The 26,223-nt window shown below is 36.8% G+C and overlaps 2 protein-coding genes across 11 annotated transcripts in view; one reads left to right on the top strand and one right to left on the bottom strand.

Moving 5' to 3' along the window:
• Positions 1–3,041: 3,041 nt before the first annotated feature.
• Positions 3,042–10,005, bottom strand: rubcnl (rubicon like autophagy enhancer). 3 transcript variants are annotated; one of them, XR_013822420.1, is made up of 12 exons: positions 9,945–10,005; positions 8,741–9,364; positions 7,421–7,589; positions 6,457–6,511; positions 6,238–6,370; positions 5,885–6,009; positions 4,972–5,036; positions 4,652–4,890; positions 4,485–4,546; positions 4,158–4,311; positions 3,829–3,944; positions 3,042–3,634 (listed from the first exon to the last, which is right to left on the bottom strand). XR_013822420.1 is itself a non-coding variant. In XM_079882503.1 (12 exons), exons 1-12 carry the CDS (start codon positions 9,945–9,947, stop codon positions 3,531–3,533), a joined length of 1,824 nt encoding a protein of 607 aa, XP_079738629.1. In that variant the 5' UTR covers positions 9,948–10,005; the 3' UTR covers positions 3,042–3,530. The 3 variants fall into 3 exon arrangements, 1 of the variants encoding a protein (XP_079738629.1); XM_079882503.1 differs by having other exon boundaries at positions 3,829–3,919; XR_013822421.1 differs by having other exon boundaries at positions 3,054–3,634; positions 4,441–4,546.
• A 973-nt stretch (positions 10,006–10,978) lies between these two features.
• Positions 10,979–26,223, top strand: part of lrch1 (leucine-rich repeats and calponin homology (CH) domain containing 1) — a 45,144-nt gene continuing 29,899 nt past the window's right edge. For 7 of the 8 annotated variants that reach the window (XM_079881391.1, XM_079881393.1, XM_079881394.1 and 4 more), the window contains exon 1: positions 10,980–11,364. In XM_079881391.1, the coding sequence (XP_079737517.1) occupies positions 11,136–11,364 (229 nt within the window). In that variant the 5' untranslated portion in view covers positions 10,980–11,135. Of the gene's footprint in view, positions 11,365–26,223 lie in introns of all 8 variants that reach the window. The other variant, XM_079881388.1, reaches the window with a different exon arrangement.

The raw sequence follows: 26,223 nt of genomic DNA, 5'->3' as shown, positions 1-26,223 counted from the left end.
AGACGGGGCCCAGTGCGATGTAGAGGAAGCGAGTCCCCCCTCGGTCGGCCCGTTTGCGAGCACTTTCCGGGGCCCGTTCACCACGGGGCCCCCTAAAGCATGGGGGTCAGTACCAATTGCACTGCCCTAATGACAGCCCTGCCTGTGACGAGAAACTTTAAAAGCCTGCTGGTGAATGCCTGTTACCCTAAATTATACGTTTGTCTCTGTAAAGCTGCTTTGAAACAATCTACATTGTTAAAAGCGCTGTATAAATGAGGATGACTTGACTTGACTTGACTATGCCATATACTTTAAAAAAATAAAAAATAATGGGACAACTCCACTTCCTCCCCTTTTGTGATACTTCAGTCTGGGGTGGTTTGCTATAACTGTATACTTTTTTGCATGCTTTGTTTAAGGTCATCACCCAGGTACTTTGTCTCCATTTAGCACCCCTAAAATGCATTTAAACTCCAATGCATCACTGCCTTAGTTGGACTTGATGACTGCAGCGAGTCAGCGACCAACAGCTCGTTCTCAATAAAGAATCTAAAGAGTCTTCATGGGCTCCTTTTGAGTTTCCTACAAAATCAGTATTGTTTTAGGTGTTGTTGAACTTCTGTCTTTAAAAGCAAAGGCTTATTTCTTCCAAATTTACTTTTACGAATAGTAAATTTAGCTAAGTAGCAGATTAAATAAATAATATTCCTTATGATAAGACATATCATACAGTAGGAGAAAAAAAAACACATTTTCAAAACAGTTGAATGATGTGAGCCTTAAGAACAAAAACAAGCTGAATGAGGACAACTCGAAAATAAATGAAATGTTTAACAAAAACATGTTTCTGCATCTAAACCGCAAAACGTACAAAGTATACCAATATCACAATTAAATCTGTTTACAAGATAGTAATTGCAAGATATTTATAAATGAGTTTAAGATACATTTCTTTGTGATTCTATTTGTGATTAAATATTTATGAGAAAGTTTCCATTACAGTTTACTGTACACTGAGACGGAGGGGGTTTTGACTTATACTGAAGCTAGCCACCAGGGGGCGATCGAATGTAAACATTTAAGAGAATCATAGACCATAGTAAGGGGAATACTTAAGACTCTTATTATTTTATAAATGCTCACTGTTTTGTTGTTGTTTTTTATTTTGTGAATTAACATTTTTCTTGATAAATTATTTATTATAATCATAAAACAGTGACATTGGGAGAATGCTAAATTGTCTTTAAATTATGTATTTAAAAATGAAACGCGAATGTACAATGAAAACCCACAAGAAATCCAAGAACACAAAATGTTCATGTTGTCTGTGTTGTCAGTCTTGTCAGCTGTTTGTGGGAACTGTAAGTTACATTTCGCCAAAGACTTGACTTTGGTTTCGCACACATACCGCTGTAACTTGTAGCCTAAAGGCTAACGTTATACCTTAATGCTAACGTTAGCGCTGCGCGTCTGTTTCTGAATACAGTACTGTCTTGTTTCGTAAAGGATAAAGCATTTGAAATAAGCAACTATAACCGAGAATTATATCGCTTGTTAAAATAGCAGTTTTAATGTGAGCACGAGAAGGCGTCGTAAAAGAAAACAAATTTTTTCCTGATATTCCAAACAATCAGAGTAATTCTTATGGAAAAGAAAGAAAAAAACACTAAGCAACAGTACCGATTTTATTAATGTTAGAGTTATATGAAGAAATGTAGTGACAAGTCAGAAAGGCTTCAGTGCGTTAGGTGACGTATGTCAGGATGGCCGAGCGGTCTAAGGCGCCAGACTCAAGGTTCAGTCCTTCCTGTGAAGCGGGATTTCTGGTCTCCGAATGGAGGCGTGGGTTCGAATCCCACTTCTGACAATACTTTTCTATTTCATTAAAAAAATTATAGGACGATTGTCTCACTCTGCTTAATGAGGACAATGACTCTTTTTTGGACTATCAACGTTCTACAGCACATTTTAGCACATGGTGTGAGGATAACTTTCTGCACCTTAATATTCTTAAGACAAAGGAACTGGTCTTTAGCACATCGAAAACACAGATCCATGCTTTTAGCATTATTATTAATGGAGAGATAGTAGAGAGAGTAGAGCATTTTAAATATCTTGGCATTATTTTGGATCAAAATCTCGATTTCAATCAGCACACTCTTGGGGTTTACAAACGCTGTCAACAAAGACTGACAGCTATTCGTAAACTTAGGCACTTGTCTGTTCAGCCACGTCTTCTTCTGCTTCTGTATCGCAGTATTATTGAGCCAGTTCTTACTTATGGTGCCATTTGTTTTTTCCATATGCTTACAGTTACCAATAAGAACAAATTCTTAAAGATAACTCATTTAGCAAGTAAAATTATTGGCATTACTACCCCTTCTCTATCGGATATTGTATCAACACTAATATTGCGAAAGGCACAAAAAATCTTAAATGATTCAGAACACCCACTTCATAAATATTTTATCCTTCTGCCTTCTGGCCGTAGGTATAGGTTACCGATGTGTAGAAAGGCCAAGTTTAGTAAGAGTTTTGTTCCTGTATCTACACGAGCTCTAAATTCATAGGTATTGGCCATTGATGTGTCAGGTAGCCTATGCTCGCTCTTTTTTTTTTTTTTTTTTTTTTTTTGTTGTTACTATGTTATGTGTGTTTGTATTTGTATTATGTACGCACCTATGGTGGAAACAAATTTCCTCTCGAGGACAAATAAAGGAAAATCAAATCAAAATCAAATTAAATGTCTATAGAGTATTGTTTACCATTTATCCAGACTTTAAATCTTAAACATATATAAAACTGAGAAATATTCATTCAGTTAATATTAGCCTTAATAATATGAATTAGTACATGTTTAAAACTGACAACGATTTAAATAAACCTAAACTATTTCAATATTTACACATTAAATACGTTTTGTGAAAAGAACATATCAATCAGTCTTTCAAAAAATGATGACTGCTCCACAGTTGAGCAGTAATTTTGGCAATCAATTTGGCCCAAGTAAAGCTTTATAAAAAAGTTAGTGTGCTTGTTTGCCAAGAAAACAACAGTGTCAAATCAGCATTCGCAAGTGAGCAATTTTATTTAAAAATGTAAAAATATATATATATATATTCAACACAGAATGCATTTAAATATACAATAACCAATTGTAGATTGAAATTTGACTAAATTATCAACTGAAGGGGTGTTGAGTGAGAACATTTTGTATCTTGTCAGGGAAGAAAAATAAATGTGCAAAGATTCATTTTAATGTCCAAATTTCAGCTGTGTGTTTTTAAATGCAAGTGATCACATTTTCTGACACATGCATTAATCCTGATTCTGTGTAACCATAAAAAATATGATCAGAGGTGGTCTCTGTGTAATGCTTGTTACTTAATGTAAAACATCAACAGCACAGATATGAAAAAGCCATTCATATGTCATTTACACAATGATATCAGTAGTTTTTCAAGTAGGCATTTTGAACAGTTCAAGAACTCTGAAGACCTGAAAATTGTTGCATGCAACTTTAAAATGCAGCAAGGGACATGTGGATTTCATAAACTGATCCTTTCCTGGATTTTCTTTCGTTTCTGGAGTCTGGCACATTTGGGACACGATTCATCACGGAAACACGAGATGTGGAAACAGGCTCTGCAATCTAAAAAAAAAATCCAAGGTACAAGGCAACTGTCATTTCATGAAATGCAGGAATGGCCTTATACAGCTTGTATTATTGAGTTCTCTTCTTACACTGACTGCTAAAGCATATTAACCCAAGTTGGACAGAAACATTGTTTTGAGTTATTTTGAGAACAGAGTGTTGGCAATGCTTTTAGTATATTGATGTCTGACCTTGGCAGCGTGTGCAGGTGTCTCTCTGAAAAGGGAAAAGCACTTCTTTCCCATGACAGAACTCACAGATAAAACCTTTGGCCTGACACAGCTGAAGATTGTAAGAGAGATGGTGACTGTTGAGATTTATACAAAGATAGTACATAACAGTAAGTGCGTATTGATCTACATTGTTCATTCTAAAACTTTTTTTTTTTCTGTATAGTGTTCCACAGATACGTTGTTTAAACAATGTTAGACCACGACTGTGATCATAGAATCCTATAATCACGCATGAACACATTTACATGAATTGACTTTGTAGGCATCTAAATAATAGCTGGACAAACCTCACAAAGGTCTGTGTGAGCAACTGCAGACTGCAGCAAGGCTTTTGCAATGGTACAGAGCTGACCCTTTTTCACCCTGATGAGTTCATCCATGGAAAAGAGGTGGAGTTCCTGCATCAGGTGAGCAGGAAGTTGTTCAAACTCTTCAAGGACTCTGGTTAGAGAAACAGGGGTCAACAAAGAAAAACATACTCACTACATACCCAGCTTTCTTAAAGAAACATCATATCCTGATTGTTTATGGCATGCACTGCCAAGAATGTCCATAATGAATTCTCTATACCGAAACTGGCCAGAAACAAGAGTGCTAGAGAAGAGACAAATCACCCAGCTGATAGTCTGCATGTACTCAGAAGCTTTTTGATGGATATTAGTTGCTCCTGTAGTTCCTAAAGTAAATGAGAGAACATAGGATGCAACCTGATTGACCTGATATCACCCCGGCAAAAGACATACAGATACTCTACAAAAACAGGGCAGAATGAAACACTCACTCTGAAACGCTGTAGCTCTTTGGCCTGGCTGTACAGATTTTTGGCCACACTTGTAAGTCTGAAAAGCGGTTGCTGCCATATAGAGTCCAGTAACTGTTTTGAAAAATTGCAGACCGGATACCGTGCAAAATCCCAGTTATTCAGAACCCGACCTGGAATCACTGATTCCAAACCACCGTGGCAGCCATCACAAAAGTATCTTCCCAGGTAGTCACAATAGCGCAGTTTCTTCATATACCCTTGGGAGAGAGGAATATTCCAGGTTTAATGTCACAGGACTAAAAGTTTTGGATCATATTAAGAGCAGCTTCATTACTCACTGGGCTCGACTTCAGTACCACAACCTGCACACAGGAAGTACTGGGAAGTGATGACATCACTGCGTCTGAAAACATATTTATATGAACACCCTTGTGAAAAAGAAATGCGCTTAATTCTATTGAATGTGCACTTGTAGTCTACTTCAAATCTTAAAAGTGTATTTTTATTAAGTTGCAGATAATATAATAAGAGTGAAAGACCACTTAATTGTACTAAAATAGAGTAGCTTACACTTTCATGACTGTTTCACACTTTTAAATAAGTGTACTTTGTAACAATTTAAATAACTAAATCACATGTAAAGTACTTGATTTTATTTTAACTGTATGTGTGTTGTTCATTACATTTACAGTATTTTAAATGTACTAACTTCATCAATTACAAATATATTTAAATTCATGACAATCAAGTTTCAATAGAAATGACATCAAATTCTAGTTGACCATAAATGCTATCATATTTCAAAGACAATAGAAGTAACTATGAAACTACATAGAAAGATGTACTTGAGCCTTACTACAAAATATTTGTTGCAGTTAAAGGAATAGTTCATCCAAAAATGAAAATTCTGTCATAATTTACTTACCTTCAAGTTGTTCCAAAGCTGTATGAATTTATTTTTTCTGCTGAACACAAAAGAAGATATTTTGAAGAACGTTGGTAACCAAACAGTTGATTGGCCCCCATACTTCCATAGTATTTTTTTTCTCCATAAGTCAATGGGGCCCATTAACTGTTTGAATACCCATATTCTTCCAAATATCTTCTTTTGTGTTCAGCACAAAATAGAAATTCATACAGGTTTGGAACAACTCGAGGATGACCGAATTTTAATTTTGGGTGAACTATCCCTTTAAAGTGTCTGAATAATTGTAGAAACTCTGTTAATGTGTATATGGTGGTCTTGCTCACCTTTGTGTTGGCTGGACACAGAGGATGATTTGAAATCTGGGTGGAGCCCAGGTTAATGTTCCTCTCATTCTGGTCTTCTGCTTGATCTCTTCAGTTAGACTGATCCTGTCCTCTGCCAAAGCGACCTGCAGAAAAAAAAAAAGCAGTTAGAATTGATCAATTAATTCTGGTGAAAAATATATGTCCGTCCTTAAAACAGTTATATGTGTGTACAGTATGTGGAATAGAAAGAGAGGTAGGTGGGTGGGTGGGTAGGTGGGTGGGTGGTCGTGTGGGTGTTTGTGTGTGTGTGGCTGCACCTGCGTGTTCTCAGTGCATGAATTTGTGTGTTGTTTATGCATAACCATTCTCACTTCCTGCAGAGCAGAGTTGAGGTTGACAGGGTTTTGCAGTAGCTCAGAGGGGAACCACTGCTTCCTGAACTCTGACACCAAATGGTGGGCTAAATCTTCAGCAGACCACTGCATTCTATAGCTCTGGAGACAACTGGGAATAAAACAATTATGTCTGGAACTTGTGCATAAAAAAATGCAAACATGATTACATGAACTTGTGCATGTAGAATTCAGTACCTCTGAAATGAAGCCAGGGAGTATCTGTTTGAAGACAGTTGGGAGGCGCTGTCATCTGACAGAGAAACAAATAGAATTTTTTTTTATTATTTAAATTTGCTTCAGAATATATATATATATATATTTATTTATTTTTTTAACTATTAAACAATCTGCATGGTGGGGTGACATGCTTTTGCATTATGATTATATAGAAACAATTTATTTGTAACTGGCTAGCGGTTTACAATAGAGTTTTATACTTCAACATTATGTAATAGCTACAATTAAATAACACAAAATGATGTTTGCACAGCATTTATTAATCTTGATTAATGTTAATTTCTTCATATAGTAATTTATTTATTTAAACTGAGTTTTGCGATAATGATTGGCTGATTGTACATTATCCTGCTTATTACATGACATGAAATATTGATTTGAGTTTAAATTATTTAATAATTTTACCTTTGTATTATCTTAAAGCTTCCGCTTAGAATAATAGTACAATGTACTAAATAATCAGCCAAACAGGGCAACAGCACACAGTAAATATAGTTTTATGGTAAAAGACCTACTAAAATGGAGTCTTCTGCGGTGATTTCCACTACAGTCAATAACTGAGACACAAGACCAGTTGTGTTGTGAAAGTGAGAGTATTACGAGAGACTATAGCACCAGTTAACATTATTTAACTATAAAACAGTATATTTTATGTCACTAAATGAATAAATGCTGTGAAAATATTCTTCATTGTTAGTTAAATGACACCTAATGCATTCATTAATGTTAACGTTTGAACATTATTGTAAAATGTTACTTATAATTGTGAAGTAAACACTTATTTCAGCAAAATACAGCCTGCAGAATTCAGTACTGATGACCAGCTGTTTTAAAGAGACCAGGTCAGCATTATCTGATCTTTGTCAGGACCACATCACATGCGGATGACACAGGATTTTGTTGCAACACAATCCGATCTTACCCTCAAACCCGCTGTCAAAGGAAGAGATCGAGTCTGTTTTTGAAGAATTGTGTGTTTCACATCTGTCTTGATGTGGATGTGTGTTTTTTAACTGCTGCAGACACACAACCCATTTCACAGCCTCCAGAACTTCCAGCACCATATCCACAACTACAAAATGAGCATTTTCCTGCAGACAAACAAACAACAATAAAATACATGCTATAGGCTCTGAAGATGCAAATGTTCAGGAAGTTTTTGAATGACTTTACATATTATGTTACCAATAAAACATTTTTATTATTAAGGACTAAGTAAATGAACAGTATAATCTTAAAAATGGCTTGCAAAAATGATTGATGACCTATTATGCAAAATTCACTATTACATGGTGTTTGAACATAAATGTGTGTACACAACCACCCTATAATGGTAAAAATCCACCCACTCTTAAATTTGTATCCCCATAAATCAAAAGCAGTGTCTCAGAATAAGCATTTGCAGATTCTAGCCATAGACTGATTCTAGCATGCTATGCTTAGGCCCCGCCCACTATTGCTGAGGGATTCTGCTCTATTAGCATAGACCCCGCCCTCAGTGAACTTTGTGTGTTTTTGACATAACCGCTTAAAATGTCAAATACACACAAGTATTTGACATTTTAAGCGCAATAAGACGTGAAAGAGAACTTAGTTTAACAGCTTTCTGTGCCCGTGCTTTAGATGTGTGCGCTCAGAAAACCAATTATCAGTAGTTTAAACTGATATGGCTTTAAAACGCAGGCAGATAGTAAACTTTCATGATGATAAAGAACTGAAATGTCACGTGAGCGTGACTGCGATAAAGATGCTAATAATCAAAACCAAACATACCGGTATGTTTTAGTTTTTGGCAGAGTCCGAGGCATGAGCTGTACAGGCTCCGCCCTCTTCTAGAAAGCAGGGTGGGGAGCAGCATTTGCAGAGTTCTCAAACCGGTTCCACGGAGGGCCTAGTGTATGCAGGTTTTTGGTCTTTCCCTTCAATTAGTGCCCAATTAAGACCTAGACTACCAGGTGAGGGGAGATCTTAACCAATTAGTGACCTACTCAATCAGTTTGGTTCAAGGTAAAAGAGAAAACCTGCATACACTAGGCCCTCCGTGGAACCGGTTTGAGACAAAAACAGTATATTTTTCCTTCCACTCGAAAATGGGCATTTACACCATGGTGTCATAAATTATTTGTGGGGTATTTTGAGATGAAACTTCACAGAAGAGACTTATAGTAGCTACATCTTGTAAAAAAGGGGCATGGTCCCATTTAAATTAAATTCATTGAATAATTTTTTACAGCATACCTACCTGGTCCAATCTGTAGATGTCTTCAGTGGCGTGTACATCAACACATGATCCACATTTCTTAGCTTGGTCTGAGCTCCTCTGCCTGGATGCTGGTAGAATGTCAGAGCAGGCTCTTCTTTTAGTCTTTGACTGGAAATCATCATGTAATCGTCCAGACACTAAAGACTGACTGTGAAGCTGAGTGTCCTGAGAGACACGTGAAATTCCATGCCCATGATTACCTGCGAGGAACTGTGTCTGTCCTGAAGAGCCATTGGGTGAATCATTGAGATCAAGGTCTCTCTCTTTCTCTGAGCGACTGAATCTATGTGCACTTGAATCGTTGGATTTCGTCATTGGAGAGATGGATAATTCCCATATTGGAGGTGTCAAAGACAGATCAGACGTTTTTTCTGTCTCTGTGTTATGTCTCTTGCGGGATATGACAGGGCTGCTCCGGGGTAGATGGTACTGTTCCTCAGGGTCGAGCCGGTCTGAATCCCGTTCATCGCACATCTTCAGTCCACCTTCATCGATATCATCATCAGTGCTGTCAGAGGGATTCTCATTTAAATCAGAATTCACTAACCAGTTAACAAAGTGCAGCTTTCTAACCATACTGCTGCTGCTACTACCAGCATTTGCCTGGAGGAAGAGAGAGGACATGACACTACCAGGGAAATGGGAAATATTTTTGATTAAATGGCCTAGTTTTCTTTTTTAACATCATTCTGTCTAAGTACTGTGCTAAGAGAAATTACGACTCACCTAAAAAAATGTTTTATCATCAACCACACATCCTTATGTTGTTCCCAACTTATTAGGGATATTCAGAAAAGTATTTTAACTGTTTTTGTCCATACAGTGAAAGTCAATGTGGTCTGAAACAGCACTGGACCCCATTGACTTTCATTTTATGGACAGAAATATATACATATATATATATATATATATATATATATATATATATATATATATATATATATATATATATATATCTTCTTGTTTTCCTCAGAAGAAAGAAAGTCATACAGGTTTGGAATGACACGAAGGTCAGTAAATTACATTCATTTGAAATTTTGGCTGAACTATCAAAACTGCACAAGTTTGACTGTAATTTGTATTGGAGCAAGCATGTTTCTCAATGATTCTGACCGACAGCTTAGAGTAAACAGTTCTATGTGATATGTGATCTAACAAAGAGATAAAAACCAGTAAAACTCACCATATTTTGTTCGTGAAAATAGGAGAAAAGTTGTTGCTTTCGTTTATGATATGATCTGATTCGTCTCAGTTTCACTTCCTTGGTCTGTAAATACATTATAAGCCAGTGTACTATTTCCTTAGAGAAGCAGAACAGCTTGATTAGATGACTAATCTAATGGGGAAAATTAGAATATGATTGATTAAATGTTCTTAATATGTTTTGTGTCTAATGTTTTGCCTGTTTAATTTTTTCATTTTTTTTTTATTTGTTTACACTTTATTTTTCATTGTAATTATACATTTAAGTACTGAGTTACTGAGTGTAACAAGGACACTAAAATAAAGTGTTACCTAAAATTTCCTTTATATGTGTTCTTGTAAAGTCAGTCATTAGCCTTAGTACACTTGCATGAAGTCAGGCATATTGTATATTTTTCACATTAAACATAAATTATAATAAATTAAATATTTTTGGAGTTCATTATACAGACTCACTTGTACAAACACTTTCAGAATGTTCTCCTTAAATCTGGTCTACTCATAAAAATGTGAACCTATTTATTTCTCTGAGTAGCCTACCATTTATGACCATATTTATATTTTGTAATCTGAAGCATCTAAACAATTATTGATATAGTGTGTCCTGCATAATAAAATTATATTATAATGTATAATATTACAATATAACAGTGCATATTATAACACTCTCATTTTACTGTCCACTAATATTTTTTTCTATATGAGTTACAGTATACTTAGAATATAGGCTACATATATATATATATATATATATATATATATATATATATATATATATATATATATATATATATATATATATATATTACACTGTGGGAAAATAGAGAGCATGCATGTGTAGGCCTATTTAATAATATTTCATAGTGTTTAAAAATCATGAATTTCAATAGGTTAAGCGGTTTAATATTTTATAAGAATCTCCATCTAGTAAAGTACTAGTAACCATCGCTATTTGTGAACGTACAGCAGATGGTGCTGTAGCAAAGGCCAGTAAACACGTTATTGGCACGAGCTCAGTTCCATAAACAAACTGCGCAGACGCGTTATGGACAGTCAGACAGCGCACTAGGAGGAAATTCACCCACTGCATGTTGAGACCAGCACATTTTCTTTAGGATATAGCGATCGCAGAGCCTTTCCACAAGCTTTTTTTTTTCCCGACGGGGCGAATATGGCGACGCTGGGACCGGAGCCCCGTCCTCATTCCCAGCTGACTTCTGCCGCATTACAGACGAACCTGAGCGGACTGGGCTCCAACACGAACCTGCCTCTCAGCCGGGGCTTGGAGAGAGCTCTGGAGGATGCGGCGAACTCTGGATTTATGAACCTCAGCTCAAGAAAACTGAAAGAATTCCCTCGGACAGCAACAAATTACGACCTAACGGATACGGTTGAAGCAGGTAAAGTGAAGTGATGCTTTATTTGTGTTTAGCACGCTGTGCGCGCGCGCCTGCTCAGTCAGATGCTCTTGAGAATATAGTTTCAAATGGGAATGTTGCCCAATATGTCTTGTCGCATTTTGACCCATTATATGTTGGCTGTTAAAAACTTTAATTATACACATATTACTCAGATGAAAGCAGATGAAACGTCTCCATCAGCATGCATACAATGTTACAGACGAGTATGTTGTTGCGGACAGGACAGTGTCCTGGGCCGGGATAAAGATGTGGGCCACTTCAGTTGTGTCCAGAATCCAGATGCATTACAAACGCCCAGAAAATAGCTTTGAGGATCTGTGGGATGAAAGTAGAGGATGTTGTTATTGTCGCGCGGGACTGACCATATAGCTATACTTCCTATGACCAGCTTGTCCACATTCTGATTACTATGGAAATCCCCTTACACTTATGACTGAAGATTTCATTTCCATGTTTGGAGATAAGTGCACACCAGTGCCTATGAAATGAAAACGAATGCATTTGTGGGTTATGTTTTGAAACCAGAACTCTGAAGGCTGATGGTCATTGGATCTGCAGGGATTAGGCTAGTTCTTTTGTTTACTATTGTATAGCGTAAATAATTAACTTTCAACCTATTGAAGTTGTCATTGAGGACACACTCGTGAGGAGACACTTGAGCTTCCTATAAAAATGTCCTGAATTAAAAAAAGAGAATGCTTTGATTTGATGCTTTTATGTCTACTACTGCTTGTTATGATGATTTAGTCATGCATCCAGATCCAGAGGCGTATGACGTAGGGATCTCATTGAGTCGAATCTTTTGAATCTCTTAAGAAAAATGATTCACTCAGGTATTTCTGTACGGTACATCACTGTGTTTCTTTGTGTGGTGAATCTTTCACTTAACCAATTTGTTAAAGTCACCTCGAAATCAAAATCTATTTATTTTTATTGAATATTGCTCACTGTATTTAGTAAAAGATATTTCTCTGTGCACATCATTATTATTTTTATTATTCATGGGCCTCCCTCCCAATTCTCTGTTGACCTGTTTGCTAGCGTGACGGCGGGACAATCTGTCACTCCCATGAGACAACGATTCAATGATCCAATCAAATCCTCCATTTTTAAATGCAACACACATTTTACAATGCAACCAACAACTGATGCATAGAACCAAGTCTCCATCCTACATGTCCATTACACTATGTAGGCCTACTATATCACAATACGGAAGAAAAGATCTATCACTACCTCTGTTTCATTGCGACTTTAAGCATCATCACTTTTCCCCACGTATGACAATTACATAAATATATCTTTATTTATTTATTTTAAATAAATATTAAATAATATTAAATAATATTTACTACTGGGCATGATTTTTTATCTGATCATAGAAAAAGACCACAGTCTTTTCACAGACCATAGTCTAAATAAATGTAGTTTCAATAGTGCCCTTACGACATTAATTGCCAGTTCAGCTGTCTAGTTAAGAGCCTCTTTGAGTCTCGGTAAGGCTGCATCTGAAATCGCATACTTTCCTACTATATCCAGGTGGATGCTGGACATTGGTGGTGGTTGAGGAGATTTCCCCCTTCTACGTAAAGCACTTTAAGTGCAGAGAAAAGTGCTATATAAATGTAATGAATTATTATTATTATTACTATATAGTAGGTGAAAAACTGTATGTGACTACAGTAGTAGGCTATGTACAAATTTACAGTACTCCTAAAAGAGTAGGCAAAAAGTACCCAGATGACCTAGCCTACTTGTTTCGGTGAGATTCTGAAGTGTGCATACGGTGGACACTGTACTATCCCATGAGGCCACAGGAGAGGATTTGTGACTGGCAGTGAAGCGACGCAACTGACGCTGGTAGGTCACATGATAATGACAACATGGCGAATGTAGTATATCCAGATTACATTCATACTACATTCATACTATATAGAACAGAGGTCTTCAATCCTGCTCCTGGAGGGCCACTGTCCTGCCAAGTTTAGTTCCAACCCTAATCAAACACACCTGAATCAGCTCATCAAGCTCTTCAGAATCGCTTGAATATTCAAAGGCAGGTGTGCTGAAGCAGGTTGGAACTAAACTCTGCAGGACAGTGGCCCTCCAGGAGCAGGATTGAAGGCCTCTGATATAGAACATACTTTTTTAGCGGTCATGAACTAATTACTTATTACCTACTCAAGAGAGTATGGAATTTCAGATGCAGCCAATGACTCATTTAGTACTAGGTCCCATCAATGATTTGCTCCCTTACAGTGCTTCAAAATAAACTGTGAACGAGTCAATGTATGGAGAACAGTTCATTCACTGGAAAGATTTGGTCAGCACTAGTCATGAACGGCTGCGGGAAAAGCCAAGATGACAGTTGGGAATGTTCACTGAGTGGGAGATCTGCTTCCGTTCCCCTTGAATTCCTCCGCACTCCCCTCAGCTCGGAGGCAGGAGAGCAGCTAAAATAGGAAACAGGAAAGGGTAGACCGTGGAAATGGCAAATTCCTAGCATTCTTGGAAGCTCTTCTGAAGTACTTTAATGCAGGAAATTATACTTTCAGTCCATTATGATATTTGGAATGTAAAGAGTGTTATTTAGTGACTAACAGTAAATCATTTTAGCTGTTTATGGTGTCACAGCTCACAAAGATGAAGTCATCCTTACCATTAGTAACGGTGAAGTTAGCACAAGATGTTGTTTACTGTCATTCTGCATCCTTATAGATATTTCAGATATGTTTCAAAGGGCCCCAAGATTTGTGACCTCAGTAGTAGTGTGTGTTAGGACTCGTTCAGGTGTTCTGTGTCTGACTGTGCCACAGATGATTTCAGCTCCCATTTCTCCCCATAGCTCTGGATTCCTCAGAAGTTATGTGTTGTAGGTTTTTTTTTTTTTTTTTTTTTTTTGACTGATTCAAGATATTTCAAGCTGGGACATGTTGCCCTCACAAACATACACACACTCTCTCTCTCTCTCTCTCCACCATTTTACATGAAGAAAGCCTCACAGAGTTTCACAAGTGGTGTTGAGTATTTTCCACTGCTAATAAAACCATGTGTGTACATTTTTGTTTTATGTATTTGTGGCCTTGAGCTCTGTTTTTTAGGGAAGAAGATGCTTGTTGTTTGTTGTGATTAGAGTCATCATTTCAAGAAGGAGTTTTCTGTAAATTCCAACCCAACTGAAAGTGAAAGCCCACAGTTTTAATACCTGTTTTAAATGCACAGTAGTGTGTGTGTATATGTAATTGTATAAGTTTATCTTTAAAATCACTAATATTTTAATAACATTGTCAAAATTAATATTTATCAAATCTCAAAATCAATCATACTGTACATTATGTTGTTGATACCTAAATTTGTAGCATTAAAATGTTTTGGGATTAGTTAGATTTGTTTTTAAAGAAATTATTTTATTCAGCAAGAGATCAAAAGTGACAGTAAAGACACTTTTTATCGTGCTGCAAAGCTTTTTTTTACAACTGTCATTTGATTTTTTTGCAATTAATTATATCTTTATTTTTTCACTACTTTATTTTTTATTTTGCTATTCTTTATTTTTGTTTGCAAAACAACTCTTTTTTTGCTCTATACTTTATTTTTCTTTTGCAGCACTTTATTTTCTTTTGCAAACGTATGTGGCATTATATTGACATGGAAACGGTCTCTTCTTTACTCAAATTGTTGTGTTTTCTGTCAGCATTTTACTTTTTCCTCTCAAATGCTGAACTTACTGCTTATGTACAATGTGCAGTGTTTCCGTGACTGTACAAAGCACGCAAATAAGTATGCAATTGGTTGTCCGTTGCTAAGCGTCTATAGTTTTAATATTGGTGAATCCCTAGTAAAAATGGCAAAGGTGTGACTGAGTTAACCAGCTGAACCGTGCAGTGGGATCTATTGTTCAGTTCCACTGATAGCAAGGCACAGATCACATGCATCAGAAGAAGTTAACAGATCCATGCTGTGTTCTCCAACAGGATGCACTGTAGTTTAGAAAGGCAGCACAGGCCCACTCACAATGTGATTCAGTTTGGTCTGTTTTTGTTACTTTTTGCAGCATGTGAGGTGGCGTGTGATCCACACACTCCTCTTCACATGCAAACACCTACATGCACTAGATGTAACCTGTGATCATTCTCTCCTGTAGAAGAGCGAGATAATGTTATGATGAAGCCATCCCCCCTCTCTCTCTCTCTCTCTCTCTCTCTCTCTCTCTCTCTCTCTCTCTCTCTCTCTCTCTCTCTCTCTCTCTCACCTCCTACTTCTTTCTGCTGTCAGCCCACACAATTACGTTACACATGAGCTCACACACATGCATACTAACCTTGTTACACAATATACACATTTTTGTTTCATTTTTGGGACACACTTATACACAGAAACACAAACTTATACGATACACATACACACTCACAACACAAACCCTCTTCCACATGATAGCATTTTCATAAATGTGAGCATGCAAGCACAAATCCTCTCTTTGACAAGCTCTCTGAGTCATGTATATTGTTGTGGATGGTCAGGGTTTAATTTTAGCGAGACAACTGCTAATAGGATAGAAGTATAGAGAGATAGTCTCAGAAAAGCATTTTGGCAGATAATCTCACATCCATATTTCTTTCTCTGTGGTGCATGTATGTTAATGTTTTGGTGGGTGTATTGTGAGATAAAACCCACACACATGTACACACAAATAGGCTACTCCAACCCCCAAATATTGGAGTGCGTCTTATCTCTGGGCAACAACACTTTGGATAAACATTATGCATTAAAGATGCATTACATCAACACCTTTCATAGTGTTTGCTAATGCACCATGGCAACAACCTGTCACTCATTACAAAACTCAAACACTCACTGATAGAACCTGAAAGGAAGATAGACAAAAATGCATCTGCCACAAAGGGTCGACTCTTCTCTATTTTCAGGTGTCAGAGTCTCAGAGACTTGCATGCAACACCCCTAACAGATATATAGCCTATATATTTATATATATGAATCACAGAGAAAATATTGTCAGTGTAAGCTAAAGAGGTAATGTTTTACAACAATGCACACAATGAACTTAATAAAAATGGTTGTAAATGGTGTGGCTGCGCACAACAAAAGTCTTTATTCAGAATATTTGGAGATTTCCAAGGAAACAAGGGCTTATATACACAGAAATAGATAATTAACAAAACTAGAAACAGGTGCGCAACTTAATCAGGAACCATGGAAACTAGCAAAGAACGAGAGCACAGGCAATCAGGATCCGGGAAAACGAAACCAAAACACAATGAAATTAAACATAACCCTGACATTGGTTAAAAAATAAACAATAAAACACAAAGAAAATCTAGATTCCCACACAACAACTATTATTTTTAATGAAAAACATACAGAATCAGAATCTTGAATTAAACCATTTATTTTGCGATTCTGTATCAACACTCCTAGTTTCTGTTAATAAAAAAGTTTGACAACAAGCGTGGTCATAATTAATTCAGAAATACCTGTGAAAATATCTTACCAATATGGGGGCCCTCAAAGGTTTTCCAGTGAAGTTAACATTAGTTAATGCAGTAAGTATCATGAACTAACAATGAAAAATATTTGCAACATTTATTAATCTTGGTTAATGTTATTTTATTACATATATTGTGTTAAGATTTCAAGTTGTGTAAATTAACATTAATGTTTTATAATTAATTATGAATGATAAATATTTAACATTAACCTAGAATAAATGCTGTAAAAATTGCCAAATTGTTCATTTTGCTTTGCGTTAAATAATGCATTAACAAACATAAAGAAATGTAACATATAAAGTATTACGATCTAAATCATTACTGTTCAGACACTATTGGGGCCTGTTAATGAGGATTTCTAAAAAAAAGAAAAAGAAAAAATTCTTGTGTTGGTGTGTGTGTGTGACTTAATGGGGGCATCTGTGTCCTGAAGGGTTTTGGCTTAGTACCCTTGTAGGGCTTTCCAACCTACGCCATTTTCTGTAGGTTTGTAAGAGTGTCACAGCTTTGCATGATGGTTGTTAATAGATTTTATTGCTGTAAAATCAGATGCTGTGTGACAGTCCTTAAACCAGCTGTTGGAAAGAACGTTGTTGTCAGAAAGAAGAGAATGATAGAAATGAGAAATATTGAATGTGTTGTCCTACATAGACTTTTATTGTTCATAAATTCAGATTGCTCATAACACACACTTTTTGTGAGGGCATTTTCGGGAATTGTGGTCTCACATAAATAGCCAAGCAAGTTCACACTTTTAGGCCACATGTCATGCTTATACGTTAGCTCACTTCTTTCTGTTTTATTTTTGTTTTTACTTCAGTCATTATGGGAATCGTTGCATAGTTCAAGACTAACTTCAGCACACATTTAGGTTGCTAGCGCATGAACCTTTATAGTTTATGGTTTTACAGTTTCTGTAACGAGGGATTGTGACAAGTGAATTTGTAATGACTATAATATTTATTCAAAACTGTTAGTCTGCAAGATATCTGAAACTTTTGTTGGATAGCAGCATTATTTTGTTAATCTTGCTGGCTTGTTACTTAACCTATCAGTCATTTTGATAGCCAGTGTTTGGTTTTGGTGCAAATGTGATTTATTTTTTATTTTATTTTTGGATATCAACAAAAAAAAAATTCAAATTTCATGTAGTTGTAGTAGGAATTGTCCTAGATACTATTGAATGACCTTACGGGATGTTTATAAGGTTTATATAGTATGTATGAATGCTTACATTTACAGTTATGTATCACACAGCTTCGACAAGCACTCATTATTTGTATGCTTAATTCATGTAATGTACTTAAAACCCATATGCTTTTTGTATAGTCCTATGTCTGGTATCTGAGAAGCTAAATAAGTCATTTATACTTCATTAATATAAATTATAAATATAATGCTACAATAAACAACCTATACATTAAACTAAACAAACTAAAGTTAAAAACAAACAAACAATTGTCATAAAAAGCAAAACAGGGACAAACCAAATACAAAATTCATGCTCATTTTTCAATTCAACTTTTCACTCATGTTGTTATAATAATAATGCAGTTTGTAATAAAATATTTTATATTAAGTAGACACATTTTTAGTGGTCTCAGATTTTTGGACCCCACTGTAGCTCTTAATAAACAGGTCACTGTACATTGTGTCAGGCAAACGCAAACTAGGCCGTCTGTCGGAAGTGACTGAAGTGCAGGTCAAGTCAAGTCATGAAACGTCACTTCAAGTGTATCTTGGTCAACTTGCTTGCTTATGTAATTGTCACAGATGTCATTTATACTCTGCATACTGTATGTATAAAGCATCTTTAAAAAAAAAAAAAAAAATTTGAATAATTTAAATGCCCAGTCAAAGCATTGTGAGATTTCTTTGCAGGCAGTACCCAAACAGGTTTTCATGTGTTTGGGAAGGGGTGTGTATATGTGTGTGTGTTTCCCATGTTTCTCCAGGAGGAAATGACCCTTTCTGCACATGTTGTCATACAATGAGCCAGGGAGGAGACAACATCCTGCCTCTGTCTTACAGAATAAACCTGTGTTATGCTGGTATACAGTTAGAAAGAAATACAAATGAAATCGGGGCATCTGACCAAGGTTTGAGAGAAAAACACATCATCATCAGAACACCATCATCAACATGGTTCATTATCACACCCTGTCTTTTGTTTTTAATATTGTTGACACAACTACATAAGTTATGTCAGAATATTTCAAACAGTAGCCTATTTAAATGTAATACACTGCTCCTTTTATTTAGGACAGTAAAAAACCTCCTACTACCTTTACATATACCTCGTTCAAAGGTTTGGGTTGGTAAGATTTTTTAAAAATGTTTTTAACTTCTCTTAAGCCCACTAGGGCTGCATTTATGTGATCAAATTACACTAAAAACAGTAATACTGTAAAATGTTATTACAATTTAAAATATCGCTTTTCTATTTAAATATATTTTAAAATGTAGTACATTTTTTAGCAGCCGTTACTCCAGTCTTCAGTGTCACACAATCCTTTAGAAATCATTCTTATGTGCTGATTTGCTGCTCAAGAAACAGTTCTTATTATTATCAAACTGTTAAAACAGTTGTGCTGCTTAATATTTTTGTGGAAACTAATACCCTTTTTTTCACAATTCTTTGATGAATAGGAAGTTCAAAACAACAGAATAGCCTATATTTTTTTTAAATAATAATATTTTGTAACATTATGAATGTATTAACTGTCACCTTTGATCAAATTAATGGAATTTGCCTGGTAAATGGTGACCTGTTCAGTTTAATATAAGGTAGTATGTAAAGACACCAGCTGTTTGTGTCCTTGAGACTGTGCTATTACCCAGATTCATCTGCCCTACATACAGTCTGAGACACTCGCTTTATCAGAGCTCCACCTCAACACCAGAAAGAGGGTCAAAGTGTGTGTGTGTACTGATGAAGGTGATATGTTTGTAGTATATATTTTATTATTGGATAGTTCTCTTGCTCTTTGAGTTAATCTTTGAATATGTTTATGGCCTTGCTATACAATGCTCATATAATTGACAAAAGTCTTTTAAATATGTGGAAAAACTCCCCAATGCCATCTAAAGGAAAACGGTTCAAAGAGAGACTAAAGAATATCTTTAAAAAATTCTACAAAAATTACTAATCTGTATTACTTGGCTTAATTTAAGAAAATGATGTTAATGAGAAGTCCCCAGTAATACAGAAAGCAAAGGGTTGTGTGGGTGTTTTTTTTTTTATGGATAATATGTGTGTGTATGTTATGTGGGGTATTGAAATGGCTTTTGAATGCGCTCTCGCTGTCAAGATCACTCGTACTCTGTGTATAGGGAGCTGCGGTACTGACTGCACATTTTACAAGATAAGATATTTGTCAATGACTCTCGGGATCTGTTGCGCACCCAATCCTCCACCATCGTCTTGTCAGTCATCTCATCTCTCCTTACTCTCGTCACGTGATAAGTGAAATCTGACTCCTGCTTCAACTCTGCAGCTTGTGCTGTATGGAGCAGAGCAGATGCTTTCAGTTAATTGTAGTGTCACTTGTAAGTGCGGTTGAACACCATGTAACACCGACTACTGCAGCAAGCCTTGTGTGTGTGTGTGGTAGGGACAGATAGACTGAGCTTGCTAATCAGGTCATCATATGGTAGAATAAATCAGACCTTCTAGCTCTGGGTCTGCAATGCATTGATGGATTGAGTGACAATGAAAATGAAGTGCATCGATTATGCAATTTAAAAATCAATTATGATAATAATAATACCCATTGCACTATTATTTCATTCCTTATCCAATATACTATTTAACATTTAACAAATCAGTTGTGAGTTGTACCAAAATGAGCAAATTGAATCAAACTGAAATGTGACGGACTGAAATGAATCAGACTGAAAATATTAGATTTCTTAAATAAATAAAATCATTGTCATAGCAAATGTGGCACACCAGTCAGTTTTTTCCCAATAAAATTTGATATTAGCATGTTGCTAAGCTAAGGATCAGCCTGTCAGACACAAAGCGATTGAGAAAAAAAAATCTGTTGTAAAGCAAATGACATCAGATGACCTGTATTGTTAACCTTTCTGGAATTGCCATGAGCCCATGTGAAGCAATTGTTGTTTTTAATTGAATATTGCAGTATTTATTATGAATTATTTTGTGCACAGATGAGATCGCAGCAATAGCAAACGACAATGATCCAATCAATTCCCAATGGACAAAATCAAGTCCCGCCCTACGTTTCTTCTTGTTAAAGAAACAATAAGCAAAATCACTAGCCTGACTTCGTCATACTCATATTCTAGTCAGAATGTGAGTCTGATACTGCTCCATAGAGATTTGATTATGGGGCGTGTCTCAACCGAACTAGGAAAAAAAACCCCTCTGCACTCAATTGGATAGACCTACAACCAATCAGAGCAACGGAGTAAATGACGCATGTTCTTCATTCATATTTTCAACCAACAAAATGTCGCGGGCGTGGCTCTCTGTTCCTCTTTTAAAATGAATGCGCTGTCGATATCTTCTATAACAGACGCGATGGCGGAATCTACACATGATGTTTCATAAACAAAGTTCGGGAGGAGCACGTACAAATAATCAATCCAATATCAACTTGTCATCAAACAATACCATGTCTAACGTTACCCTATATCAGCATGAGGAAGCATATTCACTCTGTCAACTTACCTAACACTCCTTGACAGTTTTTCAGCATCTCTCGGTCCCTCCACCACCCCGAATCCTCACTCTTGTCTTGTTCTCTCACAACCAGGAACACGGGGGGAGTATGGCTACCGAGCCCACAGCCCTCTCCTCGGACAGCACGTCATATACGCATTTATTCTATCTTACTTATTTGTGTGAACTCGTGACATCTCATATAGCCTACGCATTTATTCTATCTGACTTATTTGTAAATGTGAACTCGTGAAATCTCAATTCTCCAATTCAAATCAAGCGCTCTTTGGTGACGTGGGTGATTACGTAACTGCAGACCATCTGTCCATCATCGTATAAAGCCCGCCCTGGCAATTTGATTGGCTCGGCCTTCTAGGAGCCGAGCATAATTACTCCTCAATGGATCGAGTCCAGACCGAACTTCCCGACCAAAAAATGTTGTGGGCGGGGTTCGGGCTGGCACCCAGGCTACAAAATCACAATAGGGAAGTATCACAACTTCCATTTCATGTTAGCTTTAAATTATATTTTACTATTGTTTTTGGTGATCCTCTCACTCCATCTGTGATGATCAGTATGTATGAATGAAAGCACTGCTTTGATTTCTTGTTTGGATTGCCTGCTGGTCCAGAGATCTCTGCTCAACTGTGAGCTTTGATAATCTGTGCCTCCTGAAGTCAGATGTAATATGAACATGAGAGGAAAGAAACAAACACATACTCCTCTCATCCAGTGTGTGTTGCCGCTGTCTGTCAGAGAGAGTTTGCTTATTCAACAGAACTCAAAGAGCACACTTACACACACACACACACACACACACACACACACACACACACACACACACACACACACACACACACACACACACACCGTGACGGTGAGAGTGGGCACACAGAGGAATGCTGAGTGGCAGAAAATGCTCAAGCACAAATGAATCACTCCACGTGTACAAGTGCATTTAACTGTTGTGCACACTTGGTATAAATTTAAGTCAGAACCATCTGTTTGATTACATACTGTAAATAAGTGCACAAGCACACACACACACACACACACACACACACACACACACACACGCACGCACGCACGCACACACCGTGACGGTGAGAGTGGGCACACAGAGGAATGCTGAGTGGCAGAAAATGCTCAAGCACAAATGAATCACTCCACGTGTACAAGTGCATTTAACTGTTGTGCACACTTGGTATAAATTTAAGTCAGAACCATCTGTTTGATTACATACTGTAAATAAGTGCACAAGCACACACACACACACACACACACACACACACACACACACACACACACACACACACACACATATGCTCAGCTGATTATTTCAGCTGTACGCCGCAGGATGAGGCCACACCCAGAGCAACATAATGACAGACTGTGTTTCTATGTCCTTTCACCACTTCAGAGACATTCTGAGGAGGACAAGAGTGTTTAAGTGAAAGAATAAGGGATTAGAGCTCAAATGAAAGAAGGAGAGATGCAATCAACTTCACTCACTCAGTCAGAAGTATGTCTGTGTCTGTGTATAAGATACTGCTATTTCAAAATCTTACCCCAAGCCAAGTAATGTAGTTTACAGAATACAACTGTCTATGCATGTATCACTGTAAATGTTTTTTTGTAGTTTTTACATTGGTGTTTTTATTAGTGTAGAAATGCTAAACAAAAAAAAGCTGTTAACTAAGTTATGATACAATATACAGTAAAAAGTTGCCATTATATTTTATATAAAATAATTAGTTTATTTTGTCTAACCATTTCAAACAACTCTAAATGAGTGCTGAGTAATCCGGAGTGTACCACCCTTGGGTGCCACGTAGCTACAAAAAAAAGTAATAATCATATTTTATGTCATATCTTAGAGTCAGAACTTTACAATGCATGTAGCCAATTTGATTAACTCCTAAGTAGTGCTGAGTTATTTGCTGATAATTTAAAAAAATGTTTTCATAATTTATGAAAAAAAATATTTTTGTGTACAATTATGTCAAAAACATCATACAGCTCAGATAGCCATGTGTCATATGTCATTTGAAAGGTCTCACGGAGTAGAATATAACAAGCATAATTGTTTTGGGCTTTGACTAAACTTGAGCAAGTTTTTGTATGTGAAGACCATTTTTGCTCGTAACTTCATGGAACATGCATAGATCAATGGCACATCATTACTTGTGTGGATGCTCCCGATTGAAATGAGTCCAAAATCAACATAATCCACTGCATTGATCACAAGACATTCCTCACGGAGGAACAGCAATTTTAAAAATGCCTATTAGGGGATGTCAAGGGCTAAACAAAAAGCTACCTTGGTTCCAAATGCTGTAACTTTTGTCTTTACAAAATGCCCTCAGAATTGCATTATTATTTTACTGTTGTGTGTTATTCTGATGGGGTTTTGTCTTTGTGTACATGTCCCTATGCACCGTCTATATACAAGCATTGGTCTTGTTTTATAGACTGGCCACTTAACAATGAGCTGATTCATCATATGGCTTTCCATTTAAAACACATTATTACAATAAGCAATAAGTTAGACAGTTAATAGTCATAAAACGCTGAGTTAAACTTTAAAACACTACCGAATGCATGGATCTAATATGACACGTATACGATTTCTTTCAAAATTGTTTATTCACTTAAGACATAACTGACTGTCTTTATGTGAATACTCGGCAAGACTGACATTTTGACATATCTGTGTGTATATTTGACCATTTAGGAGCGCGCCTGAAACCCCAATACTTTGCTCGTCCGTCTCGCAGCACGCACACAGAAAAACTAGACTTTATTTCACGACTGCCACTTAGATGATTTGCACGTTAAGTTTAGGCTTTTAACGAGGGGCGATTTGACCAGTCAGCACAGACATCTAGTAGGCAGTCATTGCTGTATTTTAACATTATTACGAGTGCATAAAAGATCACGATCTCTACGATTCGCTTAAAAAGTAGATCATGGACGTCTTCAAGATCGATCACGATATAAAACGTGAGATCGCCCACCCCTACTTTAATGCATAAAGCTGTTGTAGGAGACTTCCAAAACAAAATTAAGAACCTTTAAAATAGCAGAATAGGGGCACTTGGATCCTCTGCTAACACTTATTAGTTATCATAGTTCAGTGTTATTGCTGTACAGGCTCCCATTACAGACCTACATTTCCCAGAATCCTCTTACATCAGTGTTCCCTTGACAGCCCATGTGTTGACATAGAGCTCCCATTCAGGCTCATTCTCTTCTATCCTTCCCTCCTGTTCTATTTCTCATGTGTCTGTTTACTATCATATTTTCTTAATAAATCTACACACACGTACACACTCTTGCAAATGAGGTGTGTGTGCGCTTTTCATCAGGGTTAGTCTGATAATCCATGCCATCTGTGCCATCTTGATGCTCATTGTGTTCTCTGAACAGAACAAACAGCCTCAACACGGACTGCTGTTACAGCTCAGCAAGACAGAGAGACAATTCACACAGAGACAGATCGGAGATGAGAGACCGTGAGAGCGGCGTCTGTATGACTAAGAAAATCAAGAGTCTGTGAAGAGGTTCTGACTGTTGTACTCTAGAAAAAAAGCTTTTCTTCTGGCTCGGTCCTGCAGCACATCATGCGGGCATGTTTTCTTGTGTTTCCGGGTCTGTGTGTTGTCTTCTCTCTCTCTCTCTCTCTCTCTCTCTCTCTCTCTCTCTCTCTCTCTCTCTCTCTCTCTCTCTCTCTCTCTCTCTCGGCTGTAGCCTACCTGACAGTAGTGGAAGGGATGTTGTTCAGTAGAACAATGTTATATAATGTTCACTAGAAAAGCTTCAGCAAACTCTGTATAAATGCTTTTTTAAATCCTCATTTTGTTGTTTAGTTGGTCTTATAGGCTTATCTGCACAGGCTGTAGATTTGACCTACAGGCCTAAAATCATGAAATTATTATTCATCCCTCTGTTTTTTGATCTTTGCCCATAAAGCTGAGAATGGGCTGAACCGACAAGGCTGTTTGGTGGCACACATAGCTGTCCAATCTTATTTCCCTTTCAGTAAACTAATACTCTGATGTTTAATTGTAATAAGAACTGGTTGGTTACCCTTTGCCCTTAATGGTTGCCTCTAGCACATCAGTTGTTCTGTCAGCCTGTAACTAAGACACATCTAGGTTATCTGCCATGTTCACTCCAGTGTTTGAGGTGAAGAGCTTTATGGGCTGTTTTTAAAGCACTCAAAATGAAATGGCTGCAACATACACATCTTTTAAATAATAAAAGTGTGGGCAAATATTTTTAGACCCTTTGTAATTTGTCTTCCCTGACATGAGGAAATTCAGAATCTAATATATAGATTATAGAATTACACTAAATGGATGGATAAACAGTATTATAGAGAATAAGGTAAGGCTATTAAATAGCAGTCCCAAACTAGCTTAGTAGGTTAGTAAGTTGGTATGTCATCAAAGTCATCAAAACATTTGTATCGGTGGTATTTTGGGTTAAGGTTACGGAAACTAGTTACCATGATACAGTGTATAAACAATACTAACATGTACTGTAAATAAAACATGGAAACTGATCCTGATAAATAGAACGAACATCATACCTGCATGCAAATCCTTCCCAGCTAACACATGACGTACCACTTGTTTCATT

Source organism: Squalius cephalus (assembly GCF_949319135.1).
Source record: "Squalius cephalus genome assembly, chromosome: 9".
NCBI lineage: Eukaryota > Metazoa > Chordata > Actinopteri > Cypriniformes > Leuciscidae > Squalius > Squalius cephalus.
Note: the sequence above shows the minus strand (reverse complement) of the source record. Positions and strands in the feature narration are given on the sequence as shown.